This window comes from Larimichthys crocea, chromosome II (genome assembly GCF_000972845.2).
Source record: "Larimichthys crocea isolate SSNF chromosome II, L_crocea_2.0, whole genome shotgun sequence".
In the NCBI taxonomy this organism is placed as follows: domain Eukaryota; kingdom Metazoa; phylum Chordata; class Actinopteri; family Sciaenidae; genus Larimichthys; species Larimichthys crocea.
Window position 1 is genome coordinate 13,873,925 of NC_040012.1, and position 27,690 is coordinate 13,901,614.

Sequence of the window (27,690 nt, forward strand, 5' to 3'; positions counted from 1 at the left end):
TTTAAAACAAACAGGGCTTTGACCTGTTGGCCACGGGGCGGTGTGCCTCCCCTTATTGCCAACCCAGCTTTACACTTATGGCCAATAAGAAACACAACATCCTATTAGCTGGTTACAGTAAACTTGTGCATCCAGTTGTAGATGAGTGGTGAATTTTGAAACTTTGCAAGATTAAAAACTTCTGAAACTTATAAAACTAGAAAATACTCAAAGAGCTTCTGAGCAGGTGCTTATCAAGGCCCATTTCTCACTTGGATGAGACTATATGTGGAAAAATACAATACAGATTTAAAACATCATAATTTCATTGTCCAGCCAACAGAGTGTGCACACTTCAAATATCTTGAAGCAGTACAGTGAAAAAGCAAGATTCAAACGTAAATCTCTATATAAGTCATTTTCTCATAGGTTGGAGCCACCTGGACTGGTTTTTTGTGACACATTTCTGGTCTAGACAAGTAATGCTTGACTCTTGAACTCTTGAGAAAAAGTGAGAACTTGCACTATGCTGCTTAAAACCAGTTCAGGCTAGTTTACATGTGGTTTGTTGATTTTGTACGTCCCTCCAGGCACACAGCAGCATTGGGTTTGTAAAGAGGTGTCTCCCCTCGGAGAGCCAATCTGTTCTTTGAGAGGAGGAAGGAGGCAGGCATACACAAACACACACACACACATGAATGTTGTTTTTCTCATACAAAGAACATGGATATCACACAATAATCTCAAAGGTTTTAATTAACATAGAATAATAGGTAGACAATTGTTAAACTTCTTTGAGTCTAAATCCAGTTGAGACACTTCACACTGGACATCAGAAAATAGATCTTAAAACATTTGAGCTTAACATAAAAATAACACTTTCCCCAATTAAATTTAAATAATTAAATTTAATTTTCCTTAATTAATTTTGGTCATTTTATTTTGAGTGTCTCACATCTGTATTTTTGCGTTGCTCTACTCAGATTGTTTCAGATCATATTTTCAATGACGCAAAAGTTGTTGTGAAAACAATACAAGACAAGCGAGAGTTTTTCAATTAGTTTTGCCGGAATTGAGTATTAAAAAAAGACATTCATATTTTCCTTGACTCTACACAATTGTTTCAGGTTTAGCACCATGTAACAGACAGCTATTTTTGTGAAAGTAGGAAAATATTAAATGAGGTGACTTAAACTACAAATGGATCTGGTCAAACGTCTCACTGTGATGTTAAAGATTTACTCTGATCAAGTCGTACTTTGCTTTATTTTTTATAAATCTCCTTAAAACCGAACCGGAAACAAAACCTTTGCACCATATATTAAAAGATGCTGTTTGTTCCCCTGCTGTTTATCAGTCACTGAGTAGAAGCCCACATTGCTGACCCTAACTTTGTTCTATCACAGCTAACAGAAATGCTTGTGGGTACTCCTCTCTGAGTCTGGCTGGGTAAATAATTACAACACTCAATAAATAGGACTCCCTCTCTGTGGCCTTTGGACTCAACGCTCAAAATGTGCCCAAACAGAGCAGGAGGAGGCGCTGGGGAAGGATGGGCATGATGAGGGGCAGTTATATACAGGTGCATCAGCAGGTGGCGTCATAAAAACTGTCTCAATCCTGAGGACATTATGTACTAGGCTATGATCCAATTCAACTAAACTCATCCTAATTTACCAATTTCTGAAAAGCAAATAAGGAGGAATTAGGAGTGAAATATAACATTCAGTTTTTCCCTGATGTTTTTCTCTGAACACCAAATATAAGAGTTACACTATCTGAAAACATTCACTAGTAATCGTTTAGACATTCCACATGGTGTCACCATAGATGCTAGAAATGGTCACTCAGAGAAGATATTGATGTTGATTTCATACCTCAAAAAATACATATTTAAGTTGCAGTCAGTTCTGTAATAAACATCCACATTCATGATTTGAACTCAGAAAGTTCATCATTATTTTATCACAGAGCTTTTGTGGCAGTGAATCAGAGTCATCGTCACTAAATCCTGATAGTCTGAGTGATCTGGCTCAACACCTCACTCCTGACAGATTAAACTCAACGTCCCCTTTCTCTCTTGTCCCAGAGCTTTCACTTGAATCACATCATTGCCCTGGTACATGGAGATTCAAGTTTTATATGAGCGATCAAGTCAACCTGTTAAGGGACAATTGGGCTAAAGATTTGCTATTGCCCTCTGTCCTGCTGCCTCCATTTTATCATTAGGTGCCAGGATAAAAGTTTAGTTTAACTAAAAACATTATTTACTGAACTGAAATAATAAATCTAGACTTTGACACAATTATTCTATACATGGCCACACACTTACCCAGCAGAAATGAGTAAAGGGACTTTAAGTTGCGCTATTTCTGATTTCTCTAAACAATAATGTAGTTATACAACTTATATGAAGGGAAAGACGAATGTTAAAAATGGTGCCACCTACTATTCTATCTTCGATGCCCGTAAATGCCTCTGCATTTTCTTTTTAAAGGATGATTTATAAGTGTTTAGGCTGATATTAAGGGGTACTGTATTACAGTTTCTTGTAGCTTTGTAAATTTCAGTTTGATGGACTGGTTGTTGGGCTGGGTATCAGAATATGACCCTTACTGGTTAATCTGGTGTTGTGTGTGTTAAAGGTGCAGCTAATAGGATGAAGATCAAGTTATATAACTCTGCTTTTAATCGACTTATTATTATTCGACTTATTATTACTTTTTCTTTTTGTTATTATTATTATTATTAGTAGTAGTAGTATTAGTTTTATTATTATCCCTTGTCTATTCTTTAATTATTATACGCAATGGTGTGTTTGAGAGTTTTTTGTTTTGTATTTATTTATTTTCGCTGAGAGTGCTGTTTGGGGAGAAGATGGATTTTATGGCTGTTGTTGTTTGTTCATTGTGTATTGTTTATTGAAAATGACCAAAAACTGACTAAATAAAGTTATGAAAAAAAGGTGCAGCTGAACAACATGACTACACTTGAAGGAATCCTTTAATTAGTAGTGAGCCAAGAGAAGTGTAACATTTGAGTGCAGGTTTTAATTAGAGCAGCCCAGCCTTGTTTTGATCCTTGGTCCTTTAAGCAGGTTAGAGCTGATGTGACTGTATGATGGGAGGTTTAGATGGTCTTCTCTTCCAGTCTCATATTTTCACCCACATTTGTCTCTCTCAGGCCTGTTCGCCTCTCCCTCCCTCCCTGCCTCTCTGATGTGTCTCTGTGCTGCATCGCTCTGCCTCCACCATGGCTGCCGATGATGCTGATGCTGATGTCATCACCGCCTCCCAGCATCCCTGGCACATCAGCACCGCCATTTTCCCTCCTCTGCTCAGACTGACTGTTGGACTAGACAGACTAACAGCGGGTCCGCTGGAAGCATCCCGCACCCATCCTCCTGTTTATCCATCTGGCCCTCGCTCCTCCCTCCCTCCTGTCTCCCACTCTTCATTTCTAGTTGACGCACCGCTGCGCTCAGCGCTCCAGCCCACCCAGCGCGGCTGCTGAAGCTGAGTCTCCATCTCTCTCTCTCTCTCTCTCTCTCTCTCTCTCTCTCTCCGGCGGATTCTCCATGTATGGATGCGTCAAGGAAAGGGATGCAATAGGCTGACCAAACACAGGGAGAAAGACAAAAATACAGCTTGCTGAGGAGATTCAAGAAGGAGGGACCGGAGGATCCTGGCGCTGTTTTGAATGGGCAGAGGATTCACCCTCTGCGGTCGTCGAGTCTGAGTTGCTGAGGTAAGACACGGCTCCTTTTGAGATGTTTTTTTACGGCACAGCATCGCTTCTGATGGGTGTCACGCCTTGGTGAGGACTGCTTATGTGCGTTGATGATTTGGAGGCCTTTTTGGATGATAAATAAGGACGCTGCGTCAGGATGTCAACAATTGTCTTTTTAAAAATAAATATTCAAATCCACCTTTAGAAAAATGACACCACCTGCACTCGGAATAATTTGGGTAAGCATATGAGCTGATTGGAGCTGTAAACGTAATATCAGCTCTAATAATGTGCGCTGACCTCCTTTCTGACGCAGTGTTAGATTATTTGGAGCCTGTGCCGTTTTGTGTTTACGCGGCCTGTGTTTGAGGTGCGGCAGGCAGAGCAAGATGGAGGAGACATGGCATAGAAATAATCGCTGTTTCAGCCTCAAATGTCTTCTCAAATGTTCAGAGTTGTTGTGTCCTTTGAATCCATCCTGCGCAGAAACCAGCCTGTTAAAGATGCTCAGGTGAATTTGTATTTTTCCATCGATGGAGGCTGAGGAGATGAATGTGCGCTGCGATGTCTCAACTCAAATAAACACATGAAATCATCAGGTCATTACCAGAGGAAGCAGATAAAAGCCACAATTTGCTGTTTTAAGGATAAACAGCACGAGTAAGAAGCAAACTGTTGCAAAGATGCTGTAAAAAAAACCAAAACAACACACCACAGCGAATTAAACATTCATGTATGCGTGTTATTTGGTGTGAAGCAGTGAGGAGTTTCATCACAAGGCCCTCAGCCAGTGATATATGAGGCCAGGGGATGATGCCCGAAGAATAAGCAGCCATTTTATTGTAGAATAGCGGGGATGCTGATGATCTTCCTGCCAAATAATGACCCTGCAATTTAATCAGCTTGTTTTTTGGAGCTGTGTGGAGCCAAACTCTCTGATTCAGGCCCTGAAAATGGAGAATGTGTCACTGTGTGATGAAGCTAACGAGGTCCAGTCCTAAGTATTTAATCATAATAACAACAGACAGCAAATGGATGATTCAAATGATGATAAAAAAAACAAAAAACAAAAAGCCAACAGTGACGTTGTTCAACAGATCAGTCTGTGTGGTGTTAAGTCCTTCTCATCATCTACCTGTCCAGGTTCCAGGTGTGTCTGTGTAGCCACACAGATCTTCAGCTCTTCTTCCGCTCACTCACACACCCACCTGCAACATGGCGGGGGCTTCGGTGAAGGTGGCGGTGAGGGTCCGACCCTTCAACTCCAGAGAGATGGGGAAGGACAGCAAGTGCATCATTCAGATGTCAGGAAACACCACGAGTGAGTAGAAATCCAGGTCGTTCTTTATTGGTGCTGACTGACAGAAATGGTGTGGCTATGAAAGTTAACTCTGATGGATGTGGACTTAAATGTTGACATTGTGTTGAGACGTGGAAGAATGTGGATCTGGTGTTGTACATTATGATCAACACACAGCGTTTGAACTGCAATGGAAGCAAAATAAGTGCACTTAAGTCTCACAGAGAGTAACTCACCTCAGTGAGATTTCAGTTATTATTTTTATATTTCATTGACGTCTCCATCCACTCTAAGGGGCTTATTGTTCTTTCACTTGGATGTCTGAGCTTTTCTTTGACACAGCTGTTTTCACATTGAGATGCTGAAGAGGAAAAAGTTTCTCTTTACTGTCTTTAAATCTGTTTTTAAGACATGCAGGCCTGCAACTAATGATCACATTCATTATCAATTTAATCTGCTGGTAATTTTCTCTATTAGTCGATTTATTTTTTGTTCTAAAATGTTAGGCAGTAATGGGAAGCAGCCATTAGGATTTTCCAGAACTTAAGATGATGTCTACAGATTGCTTGTTGGACCAGTTGAACTTGATGATGGTGATGATAAACAACCAGACTAGACTCGACCACACCGACTAGACAACATGCAGCTTATACAAGTGTGATGTGGAAACCTGAAACCTCCAGTGCACAGACTGGGAATAGATTTCTCTGTGGAGGAAGAGAGACATCTTGTATCCAACAGTTAAACCATTAAAATATTTACATATTTTTTCAGCCATTTTAAGAATTTGTAACCAGGTAATTTGACTTCATTTTGTGCTAAATCTATCAGACATAAATCATGACAAGTATGTTTTTATGTCCTCAAAATAGAATGAATAGAGACATAAAAGGGATCTTTAAAAATATACCTGCAATATACTGTGCAAACTGTATAATCTGTAAAATACTGCAACGAGAGATGAATAATTGACTGAAAAACAGGCTGTATGTAATTGAAACATTTGAAACTATATGTTAGACAGTGAAGCAGACCTTTTTCTCATGTACATTACAAATAGGCTGCTGGGAATAGGCTACATCTTTCTGTTGTCAGTCATTAACCTACTGTAAATGGATCTAAGATCGAAGTATTGACACATTCTTTCTGTCAGGTAATTTTTCAGTCTGTGTGAATCACAACATGTTCATATTCTGAGACAGTCTGATAGAGCAGTTTTTTTGTAGTCTTTGACCTACATTGAGTTTAGCATTTAACCTCAAATTTGTCTTGTGGACAGCTTTGCCCTCCGGTAACAACAACGAATATGCAGGGAGGCATGCGACATCTTGGCAGCTACTAGAGGAGGAAACAAAAGCTTCAGTCAGGCCTGAAGCCTGTCAGTGTGTGTGTGTGTGTGTGTGTGTGTGTGTGTGTGTAGGATGTAGCGACCGCCGCAGCTCTCCTCTCTCATCATACGAGCTGCAGGGACCAGAAAGACCTTGTTGTTCTGGTTGAGTCCAGACGCGGGGTCAGCTGATACAAGTGTGTGTGTGTGTGTGTGAGCCAGAAAGAGGGACTATGTCACCCTGTGGTGCCTCTCTGTGTTTTTATTGTCCTCATTAGATCCAAACTTCTATTTTTTCAATCCATTAACTTCACCGACTCTGATTGTGAGAGTTCACAGTTTCAAACTTCTATATTTTTCTTGACGCTCCCTGCGATACCCGCTTATCCTTTAGAGGGTATAGTTCATAGATGGATGGATGTTTGGTCACACTGTGTTGTGCATGTTCACGCAAAGCGGCAACCTCCATGCCTGTGGAGCGAAGCCAATGTGGAAGTGCCAAAAACTGCAGTTCCTCAAACAGCCACTTGAGGCTGGCTACAGAAGTCAACAGGAGTCTCCATAAGTCCCCATGTTAAAATGTTCAATTTCACAGCAGAAATAAACACATTTACAGCCTGTTACAGAAAACTGTTTTGGTCTCTATATAGCTAATATCCTCGTTCAACTGCGATGAGGATGATTTCTTTATATATAGATATATAGACTGGTGTATAGCAGTGTATGCTTTAATTTAAACACAATGTTATTGCATTAGTGATTATTTTTAAAATTTTTAATGCACTTATTTCTGTTATTTGAAGGTGAAAGTATAGAGGGGACAAGGGGGGAGAGAGAGGGGGAACAAACATCCCAGTTTGGAATTAAACCAGGGACATTGTGATCACAGTATAGCTGGATTACATGCATCTTTAACCAGTAGTCAACCAGCTGGTTCCTCTATCTAAACGTTTTGTTGGATAAGTTCAATAGAAACAGTCGCATCAAATCAAATACAGTCTCAATTAAGATCAAATGCAATCACTTAAGTCTTCATGATTTTCCAGCACTTTTCATGCAAAGAGAACACAACAGTGTTTGGAGTACGCATTTGGTAAATGTTTGTGGCACCTGTTTCGACACAACTGGATTGAATTGATCATGATGGAAAAAACTTGGTAGTTAAGAATGTGTGTGTGTGCGGTTAGGACGTGATGAAAGCTCAGTCAAGGCGCAAGAAAGCTTTGCATCAAATAATGAGGAATTGTAATCTGTATGATCTTTGAACTATGAAATATTTTAACACTTTGCATTCTGTAGCTGATGTTAAACTGACAGTAAACAGATTGAAATGGAATATTAAAATACTCAGGTTGTTAGAGTGACTCAGTCTCTGATGCTTCTGCCGGGTCTGTTTTGTTCTGTTTCAGCGATCCTGAACCCCAAACAGCCCAAAGAAAACAAGAGTTTCAACTTTGACTATTCTTACTGGTCACACACCACGGTGAGTTTCCCTGCATCACTATCCAGATAAGAAAATGCATGATTTGCACTTAAACAAGATATTGATCAAAAATATTGATTAAACGTCAGAATCTTCATAGAAGCAGAAACGTGTATGCTTTTAGCGCAAAGTGTTTTGTCTATTAGAGCGTATTCACACTGTAAAATAGGTTTGTCATCTCTTTATTCTCTCTGTTTGCAGCCTGAGGACATCAACTATGCGTCCCAGATGCAGGTGTATAAGGACATCGGTGAGGAGATGCTGCTTCATGCCTTTGAAGGCTACAATGTGTGCATATTTGCATACGGCCAGACAGGAGCGGGCAAAAGCTACACCATGATGGGACGACAGGAGCAGGACCAGCAAGGAATTATACCTCTGGTAAAACAAAATACACTTATGACATAATAATTAAACACAGACCAAATATATTCTCCTCTTTAATAATTAAAAGATGCAACTTTGACCACAACAATGACAACCTTTGTTTTTTTTTAGCTGTGTGAGGACCTTTTCACCAAGATCAATGGCAGCAATAATGACAACAGCATGTCCTACTCCGTGGAGGTGAGTGATTCTCTTTTACATTTGGAGGCTTTTTTATGCACAACGTCTCACAAATTGTCTCAGTCTTGATCATCTGAAATTATGACTATTAAAAGTCTACTTAATAAATTGACGTCTGATGTCCTAGGGCATAGATAAATATCTGAAATAGGGAATATCTGTTATTGTATTTCTAACATCAGATAGTCTGAAGCTAAATCACTTGATTTATAATCGTTTCTTGCCCCAGGAGCCATCAAGTAGTAATAATAACTCATGAAAACATTGTACAACATGATCGGCTCTTTGTCTCCTGCAGGTGAGTTACATGGAGATCTACTGTGAGCGTGTGCGTGACCTGCTTAATCCCAAAAACAAAGGAAACCTGCGTGTCAGAGAGCACCCTCTGATGGGACCCTACGTTGAAGATCTGTCCAAGCTAGCCGTCACTTCATACAACGACATCCAGGACCTGATGGACTCTGGAAACAAGGCCAGGTAAACAGAGCAGGACTTCTTAGATTACTTCCTGTAATGATGGATGGAAAACATGAGATGATTTTGAAATGAAACAGTGGCTGGAACAAATGATTGACGGAGCGGATAAATCGTTTCGTTTTTTCTCAGGACTGTGGCTGCGACCAACATGAACGAGACGAGCAGCCGCTCCCACGCTGTCTTCAACATCATCTTCACCCAGAAGAAACACGACATGGAGTCGGACAACACGTCAGAAAAGGTTAGACTTATGTTGTTGCTTTAGAAATAAAAGAAATAATGCTCATCTCAGACAAACAGATCAATAAGTGGAATAGTTATATTATTCTGAACCTTGTCTTACTCAGCAGCCTTAGAAGAGATGAATGATTTTAGTACCTTTTACGACCCGAGTGGAGGCCGTCTGTGGCGTTGTTATCCGATGAATGTGTTGTTGTATTGATTGATAACCACATATGAGACTTTACTGCCTGCTCTCACAATGCAGTTTACGGTATGTTAGCTGTGGAGGGTGTCTCGTCTTTTTCATCACATTTTTTAAAATATTTTGTATCATCATAGGTCAGCAAGATCAGTCTGGTGGACTTGGCTGGCAGTGAGAGAGCCGACTCTACCGGAGCTAAAGGAACCAGACTGAAGGTGAGACGAAGCTGCAGATTTGTGGTTGTTTTTATGTTACTTCTGCACGCACGAAGGAGACAGAAACACATCTAGTAAAGAAATGCAAAATAAAAAACGAAAACTTCTCTGTATTTACAGGAAGGAGCGAACATCAACAAATCTCTAACTACTCTGGGAAAAGTTATTTCAGCTCTTGCTGAAGTGGTATGTTTTTCCTTTTTTTAACACTAAAATATATTGTCGTAAATTGTCATTTTATGTTGTTGTTTTTTTAACAAATGTTTCTCATTTCTCTTCCAGGACTCTGCACCAAACAAGGTCAGTAGCACAATTCTGAGAAGACAAATCGATCCATTAGCTTTCAAATTATAATTCTGAATGAGTGATCAGAGATTCAATTTTGTGTACAGAACAAGAAAAAGAAGAAGGTGGAGAGTTTCATTCCCTACAGAGATTCAGTCCTGACTTGGCTGCTGAGGGAAAACTTGGGTATGCACACATAATAAGCCTGAACTTATACCACAATAAAATAATATTCTCCTTCAATTAATGCATTGTGTCACTTTCTTTGTTTTTTTAGGAGGAAACTCTCGTACAGCCATGGTGGCTGCCCTCAGCCCTGCTGATATTAACTACGACGAGACCCTCAGCACCCTCCGGTGGGGAAAATGTCAATGAAAGATGATTAAATTAGATTTTTCTTTCTCTCTGGAAATAGCAGTTTGAGATAAAGTCACACTAATACCACAGGTTCAACCTGTAAAATAGATTACTGATTAGATTCTGGAGCATTTTTCTGGAAAATGGACTTCATGTAGCTCAGCAGTGCACCATAATTTCCAAAAGTATTTTACCTCGGCTAACTTTCAGTAGCATGCGCCTCATTTCAGGCTCATATTATCATTAGTTGCTCATTGTAATTCAGTGTGCAGAGCAGGAGGAATCATCCTCATGACCTTGTTGACCTCTATCCCTCCAGGTATGCTGATCGTGCCAAACAGATCCGCTGTAACGCTGTGATCAACGAGGACCCCAACAACCGCCTGGTGCGTGAGCTGAAAGAGGAGGTGGCTCGCCTCAAAGACCTGCTGTTCGCACAGGGCCTGGGAGACATCATAGAAAGTGAGTGTCACGCAGAGAAAACACAAACATAGAAAATGCACATGTATAGGCACACACACACACACACTAGATCATCTGTACAGTGTATTTTCTGACTGTACATTTAAGCCAGAGGATGACAGTTTAACTTGGAGTGTGGGTGTCTCTCACACTCATTCTCTTCTCTCCTCTATGCTATCAGCGTATCGCTGTCCCGACCCCGTCATCACTGGTTTGAAATGTGTGTATAACTCGAGCAAGCCTGCGCTTTGCAACTAATAGAAATGAATCCTGAATCCCCCCCCCCCACCACACCAGAGATCAAACTAACAGAACCAAGAGACTGTATGTGAAGTCAGACAAACCTGACGTGATTATTTTGGGCAACACAAAAATATTTGGAGAGGTTGCTGCATTGACTTACTCTGCAAAATGGCCTCCTTTCTTTCCATTAGTTCTGGTTTCCATGGTAATACTTTTCTTTTTAATTCTCTCTGCTTTAGTCTGGGTCCAAGTCCAGCCTCTTAATACTTCCAACACATTTTTTAATTGGCTGAGAGAAGCTTTGCATCGTGATCCAGAAGTTCATTAACAATCTGAAGCCGACGTTGATGTTGTGTTTAAGAGATCATGGAAGGAAGGACTGACTGGGAGGACGCCATTTTAAATCGCTGAGGAACATCCTGGTTCTCTGTGTGTGGAGCTAATTGAAACTATTAATCGGGTGCTTAGTGGCCTGCATCGCTACCCAGGGCTGTGCTGTTGGAGAGTTGGATTTAGGACATGCAACACATGATTTATTTATTTAGATTCAGGACACGCAACATGAAAAAAACTCAGGCTGTATTTATTGCATTGCAGTATGTATGAATATATTTTTGATTTTCCTTCTCATAACATTCTTACGCTTGCGAGCTTGTTGAGTGTGTCCACATGTAGTCCAGTGTCAGAGAGAAATTTGGCTTTTATTGTGCGCTATCATTGAATTTGAGTTGCTCTTTTCTCTCTGTCTGCAATGGCTTTGGTAAGCAAATGACCTCTGCTTCTTTGATCCATTATTTGAGCTTTCTCTTCTTTATTTTTTTGTACTCCTCCCCGTTGTTTCCCTCATTTTATTTCCTGATGTCTTTCCTTAATTACCCGGCGTCTGCTCCTACCTTCCGTCCGTCCGTCCGTCCTTCCTTCTTTCCTTCCTTGCTCACTCCCATGCAACGCCTCTCTCTCTGGCAGACCTGTGCGATTACAAGAACTTTGTAAATAATCGCCAGGCTGTCAATCAAAGGGGTGATCTCTCCACAGTGTCCAATGCCATGACAGGAATGAGTCCCTCCCCCTCGCTTTCGGCCCTGTCCAGTCGTGCCGGATCCATCACCAACCTCCATGACCGTATCTTCAGCCCGGCCAGCGAGGAGGCCATCGAGAGGCTTAAGGTAGGAAGGATGATGTTGGTCTTGCTGGAAAGGTTTGACAAAACTGAATAAATACAATTTGAGTCTGTCACATTTTTAGATATTTGTCTTAATTTTTCCAACAGGAAACAGAGAAAATCATCGCAGAGCTCAATGAGACATGGGAAGAGAAGCTGCGACGTACTGAGGCCATCCGTATGGATAGGTTCGTCAAACATATTCATGCACAGGCATTCAATCACATTCAATCATCCCCCAAGAAATTTACAGTATATTTAACCTTGTAACAACCACCTGCCTTGAAACCTGGTACAAACATTCATGGTTCCCAGTGGATGAATCCTTATGTGTAGCAGTTTTACAGAGATGGTAGCATGGCTGTGGACTGATTTCAGAAGTGTACTCTGTCTTAGGTTTTTTTTTTATTACAATAACCACAAATCTAATATACAATGCATTTTATATTCAAGTAACTGTGTGTGGCAAACCTTAACATTCTTGAATTTGACCCTTTTAAATCACTTTGACCTTATTGTTGTCTGTAAAATCAATGATCTTATGCTAACTGTGCGACTGTCTCCCATAGGGAGGCTCTACTGGCTGAGATGGGTGTTGCCATGAGAGAAGACGGAGGCACTGTGGGCGTCTTCTCCCCAAAAAAGGTAAGATGCTTGTCACTGTTTTAATAGTTTGATGTAGTCACAATATCTGTACGAACTCACATAAACAAAATGTTTTTGCTTTTAGACTCCTCATCTGGTGAACCTGAACGAAGACCCGCTGATGTCAGAGTGTCTGCTTTACTACATCAAAGATGGCACCACCAAGTAAGGCTTAAAATTTGGGGGATTTAATCCAGATACCAGATACTTTTCTGGGGAATTTGTCTCAAGTGGATTATCTTCTGTTCTTTCAGGGTCGGCCGTGAAAATGCTAAGACTCGCCAAGACATTGTTCTCAGCGGCCATTTTATCAAAGATGAACACTGCACCTTCAGCAGCACCACAGGCCCTCAGGGAGAAGGTAGAGGCTGCTCTCTGTCTTAAAAATAAATATATTAAACATTAGACAGCAAATTAAGACAGCCATATGTGTATATGTATACCAGAATATGTGTTAAATACCTTGTTGAAATAATTATATAACCTTGTCTTTAATAGGATGTGTCATCCTGGAGCCATGTGAAGATGCAGAGACGTACGTCAACGGGAAGAGAGTGTCCTCTCCAATTGTTCTGCGGTCTGGTACGCATGGGTCTTTGGTGGGAGATAAAATGTGTGAATATGAATGTGTAATTAAGATCATTTTAAAAACTTTTATGTTTCCATGTACACTTTTTAGGGAACCGCATCATCATGGGAAAGAGCCACGTGTTTCGCTTCAACGACCCTGAGCAGGCTCGTCTGGAGCGAGAGAGGACGCCGTGCGCTGAGACGCCGGTGGAGCCTGTCGACTGGGCCTTCGCTCAGAGGGAGCTGCTGGAGAAACAAGGCATCGACATGAAGCAGGAGATGGAGCAGAGGTGTGTGGAAGTTATCGATGATGACTGTGATCACTATATTACATTGATATTTACTTATTTTTAATTATAGGACTGTTTTAAAATCTAGTTTTGAATCTCTTTCAGGCTTCAGGAGCTTGAAGATCAGTACCGCAAAGAAAGAGAAGAAGCCAGTAACCTGCTAGAACAACAGAGACTGGTGAGCACAAGCTCTGTTTGATACAGTCATTTAGCATTTAAAGTTCATGCACACTCATTTTGATCTTATGTTTTCTTTAGGACTATGAGAGTAAACTGGAAGCTCTTCAGAAACAAGTAGACTCTCGGTACCTGGAGTCTCCCGAGGAAGAAGAAGAGCCTGAGGAGGAAGGTAACACTGTCACTTTTATCTGTAACTGACCCGACAAACAATCCTCTTAATATTTTATCAAAACGAACACACATGTCCTGTGTCTTGCCTTCCAGTGCCATGGACGGCACGTGAGACAGAGTTGGCTCTGTGGGCGTTCAGAAAGTGGCGTTTCTACCAGTTCACCTCTCTCAGGGATCTGCTTTGGGGCAACGCCATCTTCCTGAAAGAGGCCAACGCTATCAGTGTGGAGCTGAAGAAAAAGGTGTTTGTTACTGTAAAACATTACACTTCTACAGCACTGTGAGATGTGATATGCCATGTGTTTGGTATTTAGGTAAATATAAAACAGATAAATAACATAGTCCAAAAATGTACTTCTATTCACAGAAGTTTTTGTTTTTGAAGTCTTAAGATTGACTCAAATCAGCCTTTTGTTTTTTTGGGTGCTATCCCACACTAAAATCATAATACGCTCATCAGACTAGCTGAGAATAACAATTTTTAGTTCAGAGTTTAGAGTTTAGTCACTTCCCCCTCACATATTTTATTTCCAAAACATGCCAGCCTCATTTGAGCAGATTTTTTCCACCCCCTCACCGTCCATTTATTCATTCATTCAACTTCTTTATTAATATAACATAATAACATCCAAATTAAAGATAGAAGTACACATTTAGTCTCAACTATGGCACTATGGCTGAGTGTTTCTGTGGCCTAGCAGTCATCCACGTCACTGCAACGAATCCAGCTGGTGACCTTTGTTGCATCTCATCCTCCCTAATTCCCTGTCTGCAGCCTCTTGTCTGCATACTGTCAGTAAAGGCCAATTACCAATAAATGAATGATCACTTTGGTCATATGATCTGTTAGAAAGTATGACAAAACAGTTATTAAAAACACTACAGGCTTGAACCATAATCAACTGATCAATAAGAAACAAAACTTTCCACTTTTCATCATTTTAATGTGATGCTGCTGCATGAAGAGTTTTGTTTTTCAGCCGAGACAGAGATTATAAAATGTCTGCCAGTTTCCATGGACAAAACTAATTTAATTGGATTTGCATCAGTGTGAGTCTCTAAACTATTGATTGTCTCCCAGTGAGTCATCACAATATTACAAACATTACACAGTGCTGCATAGTGAAAGTTAGCTCTGTGCACATGACTTTTGATTTTTTTTTAGGCTAAAATGAAACTTTACTGCAGATTTAATTTATTACTTTCATGTGAAAAAAATCCCTCTGATTGTTTGTGCATATTTTATGTCGTTGTTTAATGAAGGCTGATATTACAACATCGACCTCTTTCATCTACAACAGATATGACGCAGGAGGATATAAAACAAGCAGTCACTCATAGTTTCTTTTTGTCTTGTATCACCCACAGGTGCAGTTCCAGTTCGTCCTGTTGACAGACACCCTGTACTCTCCCCTGCCACCCGACCTGCTGCCCCCGAGTGTGGCCAAAGAGAGGGAGAGACGACCGTTCCCCCGAACCATCGTAGCGGTTGAAGTACAAGATCAGAAGAACGGAGCCACACATTACTGGACTCTGGAGAAACTCAGGCACAGTGATTTTGGAGTTCACTTCTTATATATAGTACATTTAGTGCCTTTAATCTCCTGTCTTATATCCTGTTTGCATCAGCACATACTGTGCACTAACAGGCAATGTTCGCTTCTTTTAATACTGCCCCCTGCAGGCAGAGGCTGGACCTTATGAGAGAAATGTACGACCGTGCGGCAGAGCTCCCAAGCAGTGCTGTGGAGGATTGTGACCACGCTCTCACTGGAGGCGACCCCTTCTACGACCGCTTCCCCTGGTTCCGTCTGGTCGGCAGGTCCGTCAACAAATAAACAGCAACAGATGCTATTCCACATCCTCCTGATGGCGGTATTGATTTAAATCCGGCTCTTTTAGTGCACAATAGTTACTAAAATCACTTTCTCCTTCCCTTCAGGGCTTTTGTGTACCTGAGTAACCTGCTGTACCCAGTCCCCCTGGTACATCGAGTGGCTATTGTCAGTGAGAAAGGAGAGGTGAAAGGCTTCCTCAGGGTGGCTGTGCAGGCCATCTCAGGTACAATATTAGTCTCATTATGTCATTGCAGCTGTTATTTTGTTTTTAGAAGTGATTGTGATGCTGGTTTAACATCTTGTCCTGTTGTTTTGTCTCACTTCAGCTGATGAAGAGGCTCCTGATTACGGCTCTGGAGTGAGGCAGTCAGGCACTGCCAAGATCTCCTTTGAAGACAAACAGTTTGAGAAGGTAGGAGCTGGCCATTGATTTGTACTGGTATTCTCTGAAAGTGTCGTCTACATCCAGTAAAAATCACATATAATATTAATCTTGAATGTTTATGATTGATTGTTTTGTCTTGCTCCAGTTCCAGACTGAGTCGTGTCCTAGTGGTCTTTCCCACTCCAACACCTCGCAAGAGGAGCTGCGAATTGTGGAGGGAGAAGGACAAAACGCAGAGATTGGTATCTCTGCCGATGAAGTCAACAACAACACCTGTCCAGGTGAGGCGACAACAGTCTGTGGATCATTCACCCGGCAGGATTTGAATGAGGAAGATGGAAGAGGTAAATGGAAATGCTGGACATTATATGGGCCTGTGCTTGCAATTCAGAGCTGAGGCAAAAGTGTTGAGTCAGGCAGGAAGAACTCAATGCCAAATTTAGTGGTGATACGTCTTTTTTTGGAACACAGTGTTTGTTTCCACTGATCTATATATATATTATTTGTTGAAAAGCAGCCAGAATTGTGTCCCTCTAGGCACAACCAGGGTGGCCTTGTCAGAACACAATATATTAAGCTGTTTAAAAGTTCAAGCAGTTAATGTTAGTGCTGCAATAAATTCCCAAATTTATAGAAAAATGAAATACCATTCCTCCTGTTCCTTGTAGCATCCCTGGAGGCTCCCCCCAGCCCTGCGAAGAGTTCAAGTCTCGGTCTGGATCTTCCTCTGGACCTGTCCCCGGAGAAAGCTCTCTCCCACCTGAAGATCGGCAGCATCTTCACCTTCAGAGTCACCGTCCTACAGGCCTCCAGCATCTCTGCCGAGTACGCCGACATCTTCTGCCAGTTCAAGTGAGTTCAAGCACCAAAGATAATTTTATTATAATAAATACATGATTTTAATATTTGATATATTAATGCATGCAGACATACACCTTTTAACTGACATACATTGTTATTAAAGCTCACATCAAATTGCTTTGGCACTAGATAATCTGCAGAAAATTTACATCGATAAGCAAATGTTGTTAAAGCTGCTGCACGCAAGGTTGAAATCAATTCAACATTTTCTTATTTATACAACTATATTGATTTAAATGTTCACTGATTATAAAATATAATGGCATAATTTCTTTCTTTTTTTTTTCAGCTTCATCCACCGTCATGACGAAGCTTTCTCCACTGAGCCGCTGAAGAACACGGGCAGAGGACCTCCATTGGGTTTCTACCATGTTCAAAATGTAAACACATTCACACAGATTATTAACAAATATTACTGATATTACTTTAAATCATTGTTTTGTCTTCTGGTTATGTATATGAGTTGTGTTTCCTCTCTTCTCTTGTTAGATCACAGTGGAGGTGACAAAGTCCTTCGTGGAGTACATCAAGACTCAGCCCATCGTCTTCGAGGTGTTTGGTCACTATCAGAAACAACCTTTCCCTCCACTCTGCAAAGACCTGATCAGGTCAGGATGAAATATGACCTTTCCACCAGCTGATGAGTTATTTTTAGATGGAAAGAACATCTCCTTATGTTTTGTTTCTCTGTCTTTCAGTCCACTGAGACCTTCCAGGAGACAGTTCCCCAGAGTGATGCCTTTATCCAAACCAGGTGAGGGTACATCCAGATTCATGATATGTGATATATTTTGATGTACATAAAAAGTGTTGTACCACACATCAACCTGCATTGTTTTTCACTATAGTCACACATTAATCTGTTCTCTCTTCTGTCCACCAGTCCCGGCCACAAAGCTCAGCACTCTGACTCGCTCTACCGCCGGACCTTGTCACGCCAAATACGACCTCATGGTCTTCTTTGAGATCTGTGAGCTGGAAGCTAACGGAGAGTGAGTTTGTGTTTCTACTTTGAAACCACAAATCGAGGCACAGAGTAGATAATATGCACAAAGAGCACTTTTTTTCTGCAAAGGCCATTTCAGTCAATTTATTGATTGTTTCCCTGTTCATAGCTACATCCCAGCTGTTGTTGACCACAGAGGTGGGATGCCCTGCCATGGCACGTTCCTCTTACATCAGGTCTGACCACGGAATCATCACCATCATATTTCCAGATTTTCTTGTTAAAATTACAATATTTTAACCACATTTAACAAACTTTGTGTGTTTGTCGTCTCTCTCGACTCCACAGGGCATTCAGAGGAGGATCACAGTCACCATCGCTCATGAAACAGGAAATGACATTGAGTGGAAAGAGGTGAAGGAGCTGGTTATTGGTGAGTAATAAAGACAAATGAAAACACATCTTTAGTTGGCCAAGTTGGAAGGAATCTTTAAAAATACAGATTTCCTCTCATCGTGACTTGTTTGACTTCAGGTCGTATTCGAAACACACCAGAGGCCGATGAGACCATCATAGACCCAAACATCCTTTCCCTCAACATCCTGTCTTCTGGATACTTCTGGCCAAAACACAACGACAAGTATGACTTCGACTGAATGGATTCTTCTAATTCGTTAACAAAACCTGTGTCATACAGGCAGATTTTTCTAACATTGCTTCAATGTGCCTTTTATAGTCAATATGATTTGCCTTCAATGCATTTTTCAGTTTGCACGGATCAGTATTATTTGCTGAGTTCAAACTTTTAACAGCTGCAGTTAAAAGTTTCTAACTCGTGTCCTGTTTCTCTTTATCCTTTGTTAATGGCAGCGTCTCCTTGGGAGTTGATCATAGGTATAAATTGACAATCATTTTTCTCTTTTCAAAATTTGATTCTGATAACAAAAATGTCCATCTGCTCTCTGGCTTTTCATCAGGTTGACTCTTTTCTTCTTTAAAAATCACACAGATAGATGATGAGTTTTTTTGTTTGTTTGTCACGCTGCAGAACTTTCTACCGATTTGAGGCAGCATGGGACAGCTCCATGCACAACTCTCTGCTCCTGAACAGAGTCACTCCCTATGGGGAAAAGATCTACATCACACTCTCTGCTTATCTAGAGGTACTGGAGATGACATGTAATGCGAGTGACATTCATTTCTAATAAAACATTTTGGTATTCTGAGAATAAATACTTACAAACAAGAGTAATTCAGCCTCATTATAACCGGATATTTGCACCTATATTTTAACTAGATGGAGAACTGCACTCAGCCAACAGTGATCACCAAAGATTTCTGCATGGTGTTTTATTCCCGTGACGCAAAGCTGCCAGCCTCTCGTTCCATCAGAAACCTCTTTAGCACCGGCTGCCTCCGGCCCTCTGAGAGGTACAGATTTATAGATTCATACAGAATCAGTCCTAATTCTAGACTACACAACCCCCTTTATTAAAGCAACATATTTTTGAAATTTCATCCCTGTCCATCTCAGTAATCGTGTCACAGGAGTCTATGAAGTCACCCTCTGCCATGTGGCAGATAATGGAAGTCCAGGTGAGACCGAAATCAGAGAAAATAAATAACAAAAATATGTTCTTTTCAGCTGCAGTTTGTATTTTGTATTAATAATAATCACAGAGCATTTTCTTATTATTCTTCTTCTTCTTTTGCTTTTGCTTTGTCTTCAGGTATGCAGCGTCGCCGCAGGCGTGTGCTGGATACCTCGGTGGCGTACGTCAGAGGAGAGGAGAACCTGGCTGGATGGAGGCCTCGCAGTGACAGCCTCATCCTGGACCATCAGTGGGAGCTGGAGAAACTCAGTTTACTACAGGAGGTGAGTTTTGCATCTTGAAGAGATGATAGTAGAGATGGTAAGACATGTAAGATAAGTGTGTTTTACTGGAATAGTTGGAGTTTCTTATGTTTTTATTGACTCTCAGCCTCACAATGTCAGTATAAGTTTTTTTTCTTGCACAGTTTTGCTGCAAGCAACCAGAAGCCAGACTAGTCACCAAATTGCCGCTCTCCTGTGAAAACAGGAGTTACACTACAGTACATCCAAAACATCACATTTTCATGAGAAAACCAATCTTATTTACAACTTTGTGGTACTGTATTTTCCGTGTAATCCACTGGGTTCACAGTTCTCAATTTCCTACGTTCAGTGTTACTAAAACTTCAAAACTAACAAACAAACAAACTATTTTATACATTTGTAATGTTGTGACATAGATGAATGCACTACAATTATGTAACCTAGATTTTTCCTCAGACTATAATTGCACAATCTTTGCATCCCTGCTATTTACAGAAACTACATTTACACACTACACACTAAACACTTTATGAGATATATAATATTTTAATAAGAAAGTTGGGAACAAAGTGCATTCATCTTGTCAGGTATACAAAGAATTTGTACGATTTCTGGATCATCATCTCTGCAACCTGCAACCTACTTGAAATGTCACTGGCCTCTGTTTTCAGGTGGAGAAGACCAGGCACTACCTCCTGCTGAGGGAGAAACTGGAGGCAACTCTGCAGGCAGGACAGGACGCACTCTACAAGAACAACGATATCAGCGACTTTGCTAAGAGCCCCGTCCTCAGCCAAAGTCCCAGCAGCAGCCCTGCCCCTGAGAGCCCCAACCAGAGGCAGAGGGAGCTGGCTGCCAAGGTGACTGCTGGCCTCTGAGGCCTCCGGAGCTTTTGTCTCAGTTTAGCTACCATTTTATTTTAAAATGGTTTTGATCGGACACAGATTTTATTCAACAATGTTTCACTTTCTTCTCTCCAGTGTCTGCGTCTGCTGATGCACACCTTCAACAGGGAGTACAGCCAGGTGAGCAGCAGTGCCAGTGAGAGCAAGGTGAGCCCCAGCCTAGGCCCTCTAACCCGGCCCGTTAATCCTTCTGAACCTTTAGTGTTAAGCCCCGCACTTCAACCACTCTGTCATCAAAATCATTCATTATTTTATCATTTTTCCAGCATAGATTCCTCTTTTTTTAAATTTCTTTCTTCTTTATTTTATGTTTTATGTCTCAGTAGACTTGAGTTAAATATTATTCACAAATAATTAGTTAGAACCAGATGTATGTGAGATAATATTGACTCAGGTCTACTGCTTAACCCTTAGTGTATTCATTTTTTATCCTTAAAATAATTAAGCTTCCTCTTCCTCCTTTACTCGGCTTCATCCCTCACTGTCCCTCCTCTTTAGACCCTGCGAGGCTTCCACTAACTCGTGCATGTCGTCTTTAACATGTTAATCAGCGAGGGGCTCTTAGATAATGAGGATTGGTGATACAATGGTGCAGAGATGGTTCTTCAATACATCGATAGAAAATGACAAATTGTCTGATTGAATTGTTCTCTGAATGCATGTCTTTGTTGTTCGTGCTTAATTGTTTGCCGGTATGTTTTGTCTGTATTTGTATTTGTCCCTCTTGTCTTGTGTGTATGTGTGTGTGCGTGTGTGCTTCTCCATGCATGATTTGTTGTGAATGTGTATTTGTGTGTGATTGTGTGTGTTTTAGCTCTCTGAGATGTCGGCGTCACTAATGAGAGACACCTCCTCGTCCGGACTGAGCACGCTCACTCCGTCCTCTACCTGCCCCTCACTGGTCGAGGGACATTATGACATTAGGTATGTCGCTACTTGCTGTGCTGATACTCGCAGTATCAGTTTAACACAGCATATTGGTCAGGTTTTAGATACTTTGCTCCACTGTGTCTGAGAAGATAAATAAAGTATATATTGTGTTTATAAAAAAACTTCTTCCTTTGGTGATACAATAGATGGTTTGTGAAAAACTGCAGCTTGGCCCTCGTAGGAGTTTTATAAAAATGTTATTCATTTTCTAAATGACTCATAGATTGTGTCACTTGGTGATATCATCATACAACAAACACATGAGATAATATATTGGATTATTTTTGCAGTATGTTTATGTAGGAGCAGGTCAATGTGGAGCCAATATTTACTTTTTATGCTATTAGACAGTTGCATAAATGATAATTTATCATGTTTTATAAGCTGGTTATGTTTTGTATGAAAAATGAGAAACTATAGATGTTATATTCATGTAGTAGAGTGAGTAAGTACAATATTTACCTTTTAAAATGTAGTGAGAAGAAGCATGAAATGAAATTAAAGTAGTAGTGTAGTCAGAGTCAGATGAACAAGCTTACTGTAGGCACAATGTTTTGAACACATTGTTTATGTCGTGTAGACACACTGAACCCGGTTCAGGAGCTTCCACTCCAGATCTGGACCCGTACAGCCCAGTGGACAGAAAGAAAGCTCTCAGAGGATGCACCTTTGTTCCTGACATACAGGAGATTCGTGTCAGGTTAGACCACACGCACACACACACACACACACACACACACACACACACACACACACACACACACACACACACACACACACACACACATACATTTCACTCATCTGCTCTCGTATGAGGAACAATGATCATTTAAGAAAAGGTTGTGGTGAAGTTTGTCTGAACGTTCATATTTCTTACATCGTATGCAGCCCCATCGTGTCAAAGAAAGGCTACCTGCACTTCCTGGAGCCCCACACCAGCGGCTGGGTAAAACGTTTTGTGGTGGTGCGCCGGCCCTACGTCTACCTGTACCGCAGTGAGAGAGACAGCGTGGAGAGAGCTGTCATCAACCTGTCATCTGCGAAGGTTGAATACAGTGAAGACAAACAGACTTTACTGCGGGTACGACCGAGCTTCAGTTCAATAGTAAAACTGATTTAGATGAATAAATAGTAACCCACTGAACTGGAATTAACTTTTTTTATTTTTATTTCATGTCTCCAGACTCCCAACACGTTTGCTGTGTGCACTGAGCATCGTGGGATACTGCTGCAGGCCACCAATGACAAAGAGATGCATGACTGGCTGTACGCTTTTAACCCTCTGTTAGCCGGCACCATCAGGTGAGTGGTAGGGTAAATCCGATGATTTATGATGAGCCCATTTTAAATGTAACTATAACACAAACCACATAATTTTCTGAAGTTTTCCTACAAAGGAACTCAGATGTTCCTGAAGGTTCTTGGAAAGAATTATGTAGTTTAGTACTAATCAATGAAAAAATGAAGTCGTTCCCAAGTAATAGTCCCAGTATTTCCCAACCTCTTTGGGTTGTGACCCTTTAAAATGAAGTTATATATACCTGTGATCCCTCATCATGGGTTGGTTTAGTGTGAACATTTTAACCAAATATTTTTTTTATTAGGTTATTTGATTTTTACAGGCCTGAAAAGGAGAATAAAATCAGAAAAAAATGTTCTTCCTTTGAGGCATCCTGACACCTGAGTTGTGAACCGACGTACTATATTGAAAATATTTCAGGAATAAAGTCCTGATAAGGTGACAAAAATATGTAGTATATAATACACACAAAATAAATAGTACCAAATTATAAAGTTCTTTTCAGAGCACTTCCTTTTAAAATTATTAAATTATTAGAAAGTTGCAGGACCTGCAAAACAAGGCATGACCACAACTGCTCTACAAAAATATTTTCACGTTCCTATGTTTTTTGGTCTTACTTCCCTTTTCCTTGATCTCCTCAGGTCAAAGCTCTCCCGAAGAAAGTCGATCCAGTCAGCCCCGCCTGCTCAGAGGATGTGAGAGGTGAACTGACCTGGTGGAAAACGACAAACAAAACAAAACAATCTAAAAGCTCCACTCACCATCCTGCTCTAAAGAGCAATAGACCGTAACTTACAACCATTTAAATAACCTTCTGTATGACGCCCGTCTCAGTCCCGAACATCACTCAATTGCTCATCCCGAAACAAAACTGTCCTTTCTATGTTTTTGCAGTCGCCACCTCAAAACCCTGCATGGTGTGCTCCCTCCTGACCTTTAGAACAAACATAAGACAAACTAACCACCCAAACCCGATGATTAACTTACCTGTGCTGGGCATTGGGGTTAGTTTTTATTAGTTTCATGTAGAAATCTTTCATCTGAGGCTACAAATTCCCTGTAGAAAGTTAGTATGGTCAGTCCCTCTTTCATTTATAATAACTGAAAATAAGTCCCCATTTTTAAATCAGCCATTCATGTATTTCTAAATAACGCCGTCAGGTGAGGGGGGAAAATGAAAACATCGTACCAGATGTTTTTCTCTGTAAGTGCAGGGATGATAGCTCCACATGCATCCGTCATATACTGTACATTACCTCAGTTTGGATTGGCTTGGTGCTCTACAGCATAGAGTATTTGTTTCACTGCAGAGGTTTCAGATAGCAAACAGATCATTTTAACATAGAAGTAGCATGACAAAAGGACAAAAGGGTAAATCTTTTTTTTTTTCTTTTTAACTGGTTCCATGAAAACTGAGCTTGCTGGCTGGACTAAGGTGAAAAAATCCATTATCAGGAGAGATAACTCACGTGTCCTTGTTCTTAGTATATGCTTCTTTTTCTTTTTTTTCTTTTTACATGATAATGTTATTTATTGTTGCTATCATAGGTTCTCTGCACTGTTATATGTGGGACCATTGACCAGTTTTGTTGCATGGCACTTTATTGTCTTTAATGAGTTAATGTATCATTTACTCAGTTATTTTAACCAAAGCTTCATTTTTCTTCTCTTTAATTGTTTCATTGTCTACTGTGCAGTTGTGTTAGCAGATTTTTATGATGTTAAAGAAATATTTCGACATTTTGGGAAGTGGTACCACTCTGTACGGTAAATATGAAACTACAGCAACAAGCTGGTTAGCTTAGCTCAGCTGAAAGACTGGAAAAGGGGGTAAACAGCTAGCCGGGCTGTGTCCAAAGGTAATATAATCCAGTTATCAGTGCCTCTGAAGCTTGTTTGTTTGATCAAAATAAGATATAATATGTTCTTATGCTACACTAAGATAATCCAACATTGGTTATATGCATAATCTCCACATGTAACTTTTGATAAGAAAGTAAATTAAGCTTATTTCCCAAAATATTGAACTATTTCTTTAAACTAATCAAACTGACCTAAGATGTTTTATATGATAAATACACCAGGAGGGCAACTGTACTGTAGATGAGTAGTTTTACTTTAATGAAATAAGCACTTATTCTGTCTGTTATGGGTCAGCCGCGTTGCTACATTATGTGATTTTACTATTTAAGTTTCGTCTAGTAGCTAAGGGGAAAGTTGTAACTCACCATGGACCTGTAATCTGTTGAAGGCAGTTACTTTGAGTGGGCAAGAGCGTTGTCCATGCACCAGATAGTGCCTCCCTTTCTTCACCTCTTTTTCTCCTTTTTCCTTCTTCATTATTGTTACTAAAGTTAGTTACATGTGTCCAAGATTAAGCTTTTATGTAGAGTAAACGTAGACGCTATGGATCTTTTTTTTATATTGACGATCTATGTTCATGTTTTGGAGAGTGAATATTATCAATGATGCTATTATAGTATGTTGGTATAGCCTGTAACAGTAGAGTACAGCGTATATCTCATTATCATTGACTGTAAATGTTGCAATTAAAAGCAATCCCCCCTCTCAGCTTTTGTACTGTAGCTGCTAGATATTTGACAGCCTGATGCTTGTGTCAGAAACCAGTACACTATGATTAGCTTGGTATTTTATGACTTTTTATGTCCAGGGATGGTTTCTAGTTGCTTTTACATGCTGCCTGTTATTTTGCACTATATCAAGATGACCCCAAATGTTGGTTTGAAAGCAATATTATTATTGTAAGGAATAATGTAACTAAAAAATACCATGCCTTTCCTAGGAAGATCGTCTTCTGAAGAACACTTCTTCTGTAAATCTCTAAAAAAGACGTGGTCAGCCAACCATTTTGTCTTTCCCCTTTTCCTCGTTTCATGTCTGACTCATTATGATCAGCTTTTTGTCAAACCTGAATCATAATCAGTTAGAAAAAAGTATTCAGGACTCTGTATGCCACAGGCCAACCAACCTGTTGAGCTATGGAGCCTAATACTTAAAAAGGTTATACAAAATACAAAGATTGTATTTCACATTTCACTTTAGATTTGTTGCCAGTCGTGGCTCCTGTGATTTTTAAAAAATAAATTATGTTGGTTAGCAAAGAATTCAACAAGATTACTGTATGTTTTGGGTCATCTTGGTATAATCAACGTTGTTTTGTAAAAAGCTAAAAGATATATACTGTATGTTGTCTGCTGGAACAGAAGACAGATTTTATTTATGAAGTTCTGAAGGATGGATTATGTTCTTAAAATATATTGCGCTCATGCACAAAGCATCTTTATTCACTATGATTTTGTTTGATGATGTTTTAGGAATGTGTGGATAAGATTGGTTTGTGTTTAAAAAATATATTACAGCCCTGTCCTGAAGGAAGAACATCAGATTCTGAAACTGTGTCATTTTTTATTTTATTTTTTTTGCTCCAGCAATCAAACCACCAACAATGCTGCACCAAACTGCATTGATCTTTTAGTTTAAAACCGGCAGATGACTTTCAATGCTTCCAACCCTAATAGTTCAAAGGTATCATGTTTAAAGAAAAAAACACTTTGTGAGACAGTTTTAGTGCACTGGCCAATAATTGTTGAAAGGTAAATGAGTTGATTATTTTATATTTGGCCGCTTTTTAACTGTCATAGCTCTGGATCGAAGCATGCAGATCCACTTATCTTCTGCTGTACTCTGTCCCTCTCTCCCACCTTACCGCTTGCTAAGACAACAGCTCCCCCCCTCTGAAGTGCTGCTTGTAAAGTATTGTCATTCATGATCCTTGTAATGACTAACTGGAAACCTTCCTCTTGGCTCTGTCTTGTATATAAATGGAGATTTTCTGTGTTGGGTCTCATCACACAGATGATATTAACTCTCTCTTCCTCTGTATACCATGATGAATAAGAATAGCTGGCCTGCTGCTTCCTCAAGTGTCACCCAGAGTAAAGAGTGCTGATCAGGGATCAGTTTTGCACATTTCGGCTCAGTGTGGGATGAGGTAGTCATTGTGGACCTGGGTAGAGGATTCCAGGTCTGCTCTCTTTCTCTGAGCTGCTTGACAGAAGCAGAAACAGGTCCAAGCCTGTGATGAAGTCTTAATCTTTTGAGTGTTCTGGAGTTCTTTCTCATGTCTGTGGACACGTAACAAAAGTTGTCAAGAAAAAACAAAAACAAGGCGAATAAATAAATGAGTGTTATGCAACATCTTAGTCTGATGTGTTTTATTGTTGTCTCACTTTTGGTAGTTATTATGTGCGGTTGCTTCACAGGAAACCCCATACTATGATAGCTGGATGAGTACATGTTTGAATTTCTCAAGTTTCAAGCACTATTGTGCACAATTTTGATCATCTTGTAGGACTGATGTTTGATTATATTGTTCCAATGACTCACCAAACTGCAGATATACCTTGACATCTACAAGAAAAAAAATATAATACAGGCTGTCTGAAGAAATTAATCATAACAATACAATTATATTGTCCACAATAAAAAGTTTAAACTGCCTTATTAGGCTGTTTAATTTCATTTTTCATATTTGTTTGACAGCTCTGTACAATATGAAGAATAGGTTGACTTCTATAACAGAATTATGCCAATCAGATATTGAATTTCTAAATGCAGTCCTGATTCTGCTTTCATTCCTCCCTTTCAGTGAGAAAACATGACTGTACATTAACAACTGGTAGATTTCCCCTCAATGTATATCTATTTAAGTAGCAGTTAACTTAAAGGATCTTTAAATCTCAATTATCTTAATTAAATCTTTTGTCACAGGTATAGA

At 40.1% G+C, this 27,690-nt stretch overlaps 1 protein-coding gene across 11 annotated transcripts; it reads left to right on the forward strand.

The window, feature by feature from the left end:
* The first annotated feature begins 3,222 nt into the window (after positions 1-3,222).
* kif1ab (kinesin family member 1Ab) lies at positions 3,223-27,110 on the forward strand. 11 transcript variants are annotated; one of them, XM_019262259.2, is made up of 49 exons: positions 3,223-3,726; positions 4,852-5,029; positions 7,745-7,818; positions 8,020-8,199; positions 8,317-8,385; positions 8,684-8,862; positions 8,992-9,103; positions 9,424-9,501; positions 9,622-9,687; positions 9,784-9,801; positions 9,894-9,972; positions 10,064-10,142; positions 10,463-10,605; positions 10,787-10,825; positions 11,815-12,014; positions 12,119-12,198; positions 12,580-12,655; positions 12,741-12,820; positions 12,910-13,016; positions 13,154-13,237; positions 13,335-13,515; positions 13,621-13,693; positions 13,774-13,864; positions 13,960-14,108; positions 15,235-15,413; positions 15,551-15,688; positions 15,809-15,927; positions 16,031-16,116; positions 16,235-16,433; positions 16,758-16,941; positions 17,240-17,330; positions 17,440-17,558; positions 17,649-17,704; positions 17,834-17,942; positions 18,066-18,132; positions 18,245-18,329; positions 18,431-18,536; positions 18,767-18,790; positions 18,945-19,059; positions 19,194-19,327; positions 19,431-19,492; positions 19,627-19,772; positions 20,426-20,614; positions 20,735-20,806; positions 21,474-21,583; positions 22,170-22,289; positions 22,478-22,670; positions 22,773-22,891; positions 23,534-27,110. In XM_019262259.2, the coding sequence occupies exons 2-49, from the start codon at positions 4,924-4,926 to the stop codon at positions 23,589-23,591; spliced, it is 5,223 nt and encodes a 1,740-aa protein (XP_019117804.1). In that variant the 5' UTR covers positions 3,223-3,726; positions 4,852-4,923; the 3' UTR covers positions 23,592-27,110. The 11 variants fall into 11 exon arrangements, with proteins under 11 accessions (XP_019117804.1, XP_019117807.1, XP_019117809.1 ...); XM_019262262.2 differs by having other exon boundaries at positions 20,735-20,779; XM_019262264.2 differs by having other exon boundaries at positions 3,224-3,726; positions 16,235-16,370.
* Positions 27,111-27,690: the final 580 nt, after the last annotated feature.